Consider the following 7,324-nt stretch of genomic DNA (forward strand, 5'->3'; position numbering starts at 1 on the left):
GGAGCTTCATTGTGCAAGGAATTTGCCTCGCACATGATACAGCTCCCAGCATGGTGAGCAATTCACGTGTAATTAATCAAAACAAATGCACAGCTCAGGGTAATATCATATCATGGGAATGATGTGTTCAGGTAAGACATATGTGCACCCAAGATATTTCATGTCAGAGTGCACACCTAGTTTTAGTCTCAGGTACAGACATTAAAAGACCATCACAGAGGCAGCTCGCTTCCAAAGTCAGTCCCGCTCCATCTATGAGGCCGTGGCATCTGAAACATGATCTGGGCACCTCCAGGCGCCTGCCCTGCCTCAGTCAGAGAAATAACAATGGCAGAGCTGCCATTCACTCTGACACCATGTAATGCCAGGAAGAATGTCACCAACAACCACCAAGAAAAGGCCATGGCTCTAAATGAGAAAATCCCATAGGGGCAGCACATGTTGTTCTGTGTGCGCTACAAAGACATGTTTGCAATCTCAATGGGAATGAAAAGGGAGAATACAGACAGTGTAAGAAAGTGAGATCAGCAGAGGCTAGAGTTTGCCGACCTGCACTCACTAATGTGCCAACAGTGTATGAAGAGATCACATGCGATTCGTGGCCCTGTGGTGGGATTTCCCTTCCCTATAAACATGATGATGGCATTGGCAGGGGGACAGCTGCACTTGTCTAAACAACAGCACAGAAACACTGCCCTGGTCCAAGGAGCTCCCACACATAATGCTCTGTCCACACTGTGCCAGACTCAGACACTGCTGGAAGACAGCTGCTGGTGCACAACTGTACCGGCCTTCACTTAAGAAGGAACTGAAACATACTTAGTCGAGGGTAAAAACACAGTAAGTGAACTTTGACTTAAAAGGACGCCTGTCATTTACACCACGCTGTTTTCACAAAGTTATTTGAGAAGTTAAATTAAATCTGAGGCTGATTTAATAAAACGAAAAGTCAATGCAATTTAAGTTATATCTGTTAAAAGTTTGCAGATTCCTCCACTAAAATGATCATGATACATGTTTATTCTGTGTTGGCCTGATGAAAATACTTTTAATATATGTCTAATAATTTTCTCTAATGTTGTTCTTTCACTTAACCCGTAAACCTTTGGGCTATCTTAAATTATTCCAAGGGACATACATGAGGGGGTCCCCTAGAATATTTACCTCTGTCCTAATTAAATAAGAACCGAATGCTTTACATGTTGGTCCTGAACTGTTGGTTTCTCAGAGGGAAGCAGGCACTACCAGTGAGCTCACACTTTCCCAGTGTTTACATGTTGTATACATTATCGAGCACATGGGACAGACACAGTTTAACACAGAAGAGGGGGACTTGCTTTAGTTTGACGTGCATGTTCTTAATTGGGGAGGTTTTTACTTGTTGGGTGAATAAGCTCTCACATACAGTGGGCTGAAGTCCTTTTTTATCTGTAATGTTGCAACAAGCAACTCCAGTCTAGTCTCATTGTCATATGTGAGCGTGTCTGTCATTACTTCAATCAATGCAATCCGCAGGTTTCAACCATGTTTAGAGGATTTTTTTCAGATGCCAATTATCCCCTGTGGATTTGAATGATTTCAATTTAACCTCCAAGATCCCCCTGATGACTTAGTCATCTAATGAGAGGGAATTGAACGCTGCACCCCGTGTTGAGATGATGTATGGATGTCTGGCATATGACCGTGCTAATTGCAGCATAAGCAACTCTGCCTGGTTAATTGGAGAATTCTGCAGATGACTGTTGGTGTAAACTGATTATAACACATGAAACAAGTCAGGTGGAGCTTCTCTGGCAGCACGTGGCTTCATTCACTAACTTCATGAGACTTTATTATTATTTATTTATTACAGGGATTGTGGTAAACTTACATGAACGCATGGTAGATGAACGCCCATCCTCTCGGCCTCTCCAGCACGTTGTACAGACAGTTCTGTAACTTTCTGAAGCGCTTGCTTGAGGCGGATGTGTTGGCCCGGGGTCCCGGCGGCCCCGGCAGCGGGGTGCCCAGCAGACCCGTGCGGTGGGACGGGTGCCCGCGCTCCGGGGTGGACGGCTCGCTCCGCTCCGTGTGCACAGCGGTGAGAGCGACGAACTCGACCCGCCTGTCGTCGCTCGGAGCCGTGGGCGTCAGCATTCTGATGCCGCCGTTGTTCGACGGGCTTCCCAACATCCTCAGCCCCGCAGCGATCTGAAACTGTGGTTTGGACACTTCTCACTGGATCATCGGGGGCGCACGGCAAAGTTTCGACCGAGAGTCATAGTCCGTTTGGTCAAAGTGGACTCAAAAGTGGTTTCACCGATCAGAGCACAGGAGCCAGGATCATCTCCGACAGTCTGGTTTGTTAAAAGTTATCTGCGAATCACTGAATCGCAGAAGAAAAGATGCGCGATACTTGGACAAGTGAGAGGCGCTGAAACGTGACCTTCAGCGATCATTGTCAGGAGTCAGATAAGAGGGGATAATAAACGAGGTGCAGAGAAGTCATCACACGTGCCAGGTCCCAGAAAAATAGGCTATTAACGTGTGCTGCTAATGACCTGCTAATGACCTGCCATCACTTTGCAGAAATAACAACCTCGCTCAAAGTAAACCACCCTAGAAATACACTTTAAACATGCAACTCACAAAGCAAGTGCGCACAGTGGCCGTGCAGCGGATCTGTGCCATCCCTAAACAAACTCCACCCGCCACAATTGCTTCATTAAGTTCGTCCCTGCAGTTTCTACAGTTTTAATTGGCAGATTGAAGCCCGTCCCCGGCCGCCATCATCAGCCTGCTCTCCTCTCCTCATGTTGTGCGTCTGTGTGCTCCAGCAGCGCTCCTCCGCTCCGGCAGGCGGGGTGCAGCGTGCAGCGCGCAGAAGTGAAGCCCATCTGTGCCGTGATGTCAAAAGAGTCGCAGGCGACCAACTCCACAGAAAGGTGTTGTGAGAAGGTCACACCAACGCGATGTCTGCATCCGTTTTCTTTTTTAGTAAAGCGCGTATAAGAGTGGGTGGAATAAACCTCTCCTCTCCCGTTGAGAAGACGCGCAAGGAGCAAAGGGAGGCGAGGGGTTGGAGGAGGCGCACGGGATGAGTGTGAGCATGGGGATGCGTGCAGTGACGGTGAGATGCACCGGACACTTTTCTTTTTTTTTACTGAGGGAATGAGAGGTCTCTGTCAGAGCTGATAACTTTGATAAGAACTTTTGCTTGTGCACTGATCACTTCTGCACAATTACTACGAAGTCATGGTGACAGCAGTTTGTTGGTTCCACCCGTGTTTATATGGGACAGGGCTTGAAACCATGGCTACAGCAGAGACAGGTGCAGGGGTGAGGGTGGGGGAGTGCACAGCAACAATGACCACCACTGCTGCCTCCTCCTCCTCCTCATGTGGACAGAGCTTTTCTAAATCTATGACTCTGACACACAACCAGTTTGTGGTTATGACACAAATCCTGCGGTTATAGCGCACAGGGCCCTGCAGAGAGCTCACCTGTCAGAGGGCCCTCGGAGGAATCCATCGTGAGGGGTTCCCCCGAACTCCTGCTGCACGGCCTCATTGTCTCATCTGACCAACCACAGTGACACCAGCAAATGCCGAGATAGTAGCATAATGTGTGTTTGAACTGATACACCTCTGCTCCGCTGGATCAGAAAGTCAAACGTAAACCTGGAGGTAGGTTGAATCTGGGTTAGAAGAAGATAAGAGGGAGTTGGGGCTTCTTAAACATTTTCAAAACAAACAATACATTTGCTCTTTTTCCACAATCATATCACTCAGGCATCTGCTCAAGTAAACTGAATGAAATGAAATCTAAGCAAAACCTATGATCGATAGTCAAAAATAAAATGTTTATTATTGTGTGCTCTGCACCAAGCAGAGAAAGTGACCGTGTGCCTCAGACATGTGTTTGGCATTGTGTATGTTTTACAGTGTTCCATAACAACATCAGAGGCGGCTTACTCATGCTAAGTATGTGCGTTCCTGTCCACTGTGACTGCAGCTCTGTGGAACATGTAGGTCTGTGGAATGACATGTGGGAATGCGGCTGCAGTCTCTCACAAGTCACAAATCTAGACATTATTCCCAGGCTCCACTTCCCATTACATAACTTTTCATTACTAATCCTTAACGCTTGACTTTGTGTCACACATATAGATTAAAATGGAATTAACCTTTTCACACTACAATGTAGTTTACAGGACACACATTTTAAATGAACTTATTATAAATATAATAACAAGCTGAAATACTATTATTTGTATTATAAAGGACCTTACCTAACTTTTCCTTTTTAACATGAATTAATTCAACAGTACTGACAATAAAAATTATTTAAAATAAAACTTTTCGAAACACACTGTGTGTCTCTGCTCAAAGCTATAGAGAAAACATTGAACAAAGAATGACTTAAATGTGCACTTTACTGAATCAGGGATTGTGCATGGATGTTGGACTTGCAATTGGCCCCTCTGTGTAAACTGTGGCCCCTTTATGGCCCCTGATTTAGAAAAATCGAGATCCGGCACTGACTCATTCTATGATGAAATAGTAAACAAATTCTTCTTAATAACTCAACTTTAGATGTTCTTATTTTCTGAAAAATTTTACAGTAATGTAGATACTGTGCTGGCATTAGTATTAAAACATGTAAACAAATCTGGATCATGATGAGAGGAACATAAATCTACTTGTAAATAAAACTTGCAGTATACTATCTGAACTTAATCGATATTGTGAAAATGTAAGGACTGGGCTTGTAAAAGGGACAGAGTTGAAAGTAACACTTCCTCAAATCAAAGGTGAGAGAAATATTTCTGCCTTGTTGGAGAGCAACACAGATGTAAACAACAGAAAGAGGGATCTAATTCAGAATGATCGTCATCTCACAGAAGAGTCCTTTGAATCCTAACTACCCCACAATGAAAGGAGGAGAACATCAACACAGCAACATCCTGTAGTCGGAATCTCCCACTACAACCCCCCCTCTCTGTGAGAGTGGTAACTGCTCCTCCTCCCGTTTGTGTTGCCTCTCCTCTCTGTGGCTCAGCAGTCCAAATGAGGCCCGGCGACGGCCAAGGAAGAAGGTGTTGATGGACAGAGGAGCCCTGCTTGTACCCTCTGGGATTTACATCAAAGTTGCACTGAGGCAAAGCCACGCTCCCCCTCACAGCACCAGCCCTGCTCCAGTGTTACTTTCATTCAGTTGTGCCAGGCAGGGGGGATCCAACACGATCTCTGGGCTAAAGGCCGCTGTGTGACAACACACGACAGCTGAACAAGGTCAATGACTATAAAAATGTGAATGTGGAACAGGCGGTTCAATGCACAAATGCACTATGAGGAGCTCACACATTCGTATAAACAGATTCTGTGGCACTCATCAACAACTTGTGTACCAAGGGTGGAATTACAGGCAGGGATGACCCATAGGGGACCACAGGGGCCCGGCATTAGAAGGCGAACTGTTGTGTTCTCTTGAAGCCCACCTCTTCCATCTCTGTTGTTTTTCCACTGCACTCCTCACTCCGAGCATTCACTCACGCCCCACAGAGCCCACTGAGCTGCTGGAGTCGACAGCCACTCAGGGGGAACTTTAAAAATACTCACATCAGCAATTGTGTACTACATATAGTACAGTGCAAATTCAGTCCGTACGACCCCCACCACCCTTATGTTTCCGCTACGCACTCTGACGTTTACTTACACTCCTTAATGGCTTTCCCACCCCGCACTCTTGTTTGCCTTCATTTTCTCTTCTGGTGTTTTATCTGCTTCCCTCTCTTTAACACACATTTTATTTTTCTAATAGAAGACTTCAGAGTGAAGAAGGAAGCAGGGAGGGTCGGATGAGTTGTTGAGACACTGTCTGTCATGGGTTATTGTTGTTGTGATTAGTCTGGTTATAATTTTTGGAGAGATGAAATGACACTGCCTCAAACAGTCCTGGTTGGGAGTGAGAACCTCCTGCTGAGCACCACACCCCAAATTTCATGTAGATGCTGTAAAAATGTCAACTGACAGGAAGCAGCTTGACCTACGTTCATCAATGTGATGCTCTGAGCAACATGAATGAGTCAAGTGTCCGACACAACACACAGTGACTCATAAAAGGAGTCAGGAAGTTACAGTAAGTCGGGTAGAGACCTTGCTCAGTGGCTCATTCATGAGCGCTCTAAAGCCCCTTTGTAGCTCTCCACCACTCTCAGTGCTTTTAACAGAGCTGACTGAGCAGCCAGCTTCTCCTGCATGTTACTGACGACCATTCAGAGAGGTGGAGGGGCACTGCAGCGTAGACACTACCTCACCTCTGTCCAGCAAAAACAACCTCAACCCATACAACTCTGAGCTATTAAAAGACGTTAGTCTAGAAGTGAATATGCACTGAATTATTATACAGACACACTAATGAAGTCCATGTGTTTGACAGTATGATGCAGGTGTTTGGAAAAAACCGCCAGGAAATTCAAAGAATGCAGTTTGTTTTAAAGTTGCAATTTAGTTGTAAATTTAAGTAAAATAAATATTTTAAATATTTTATTCAAGCCATTTGTATTTTGTGGGGCTGATGTTATTTGGCTAGTTCACAGATGTTGATATGAAACCATCATGACAAAGACATGCGACTGAGGCTTGAAATTTAGCAGTTTCACTATAAACTTTATAAATAACTATAAAGAAAAAGCAAAAGCAGAGGTTAAATTCTGAATTTTTTTTTTTACGTAAAATGCAAACAGAAATGCACATCCTTTCTGCAGTGTTCGTAACAGCATGTGCGAATGCAGATACTGATATCTGTGTCTGTGAAAGGCTGATATTCGATAAATCATTCCGGCTCTATGAATTCATTTACATGATTTACCCAAACTCAAATCTGGAACAGGATCTCTGCAATTCTTTTCTTCAAAGTATTTATTACCCTTAAAAAACAATTTCTTTGATTATAAATTGAGGTAAAATAGTTTGACAGATTTTTTACGTATTTAAAGCAGGACAGTTCTGTTGCAGACTGAGCTCCTCAGCTGTTGCATTATTCTCACACAACACTGTATTGTCAGGACCTGGGAAACAAGCTTGTATTATGGTTTGATAAACTCCCCGAAAACATCACAAAGACAGGAATAAAAACACAAACCCCTGAACATCCTCTCCTGTTTTTTTTTTTTCTTGAGTGTGAGGCCAACAACTTGTGTTGTGGCCTAATCACAAGGTCCAGGCCGCAGCCAAGCCAGTCAGCCGCAGTACCTCTGGCCGAGGTTGCCTTGATCTGACCAGACGGGCCAGCCAAGAAAAATACCACCAGACAATCCTTTTCATGCTTGACTTAAGCTCAA

At 44.7% G+C, this 7,324-nt stretch overlaps 1 protein-coding gene across 4 annotated transcripts in view; it reads right to left on the bottom strand.

The window, feature by feature from the left end:
- The window catches only part of LOC109631558 (potassium voltage-gated channel subfamily KQT member 4), a 41,407-nt gene extending 38,420 nt beyond the window's left edge, over nucleotides 1–2,987 (bottom strand). For 2 of the 4 annotated variants that reach the window (XM_069516388.1, XM_069516387.1), the window contains exon 1: nucleotides 1,871–2,983. In XM_069516388.1, the coding sequence (XP_069372489.1) occupies nucleotides 1,871–2,172 (302 nt within the window). In that variant the 5' untranslated portion in view covers nucleotides 2,173–2,983. Of the gene's footprint in view, nucleotides 1–1,870 lie in introns of all 4 variants that reach the window. The other 2 variants (XM_069516386.1, XM_069516389.1) reach the window with 2 other exon arrangements.
- Between the last annotated feature and the right edge of the window lie 4,337 nt (nucleotides 2,988–7,324).

Source organism: Paralichthys olivaceus, chromosome 20, assembly GCF_024713975.1.
Source record: "Paralichthys olivaceus isolate ysfri-2021 chromosome 20, ASM2471397v2, whole genome shotgun sequence".
Lineage (NCBI taxonomy): Eukaryota > Metazoa > Chordata > Actinopteri > Pleuronectiformes > Paralichthyidae > Paralichthys > Paralichthys olivaceus.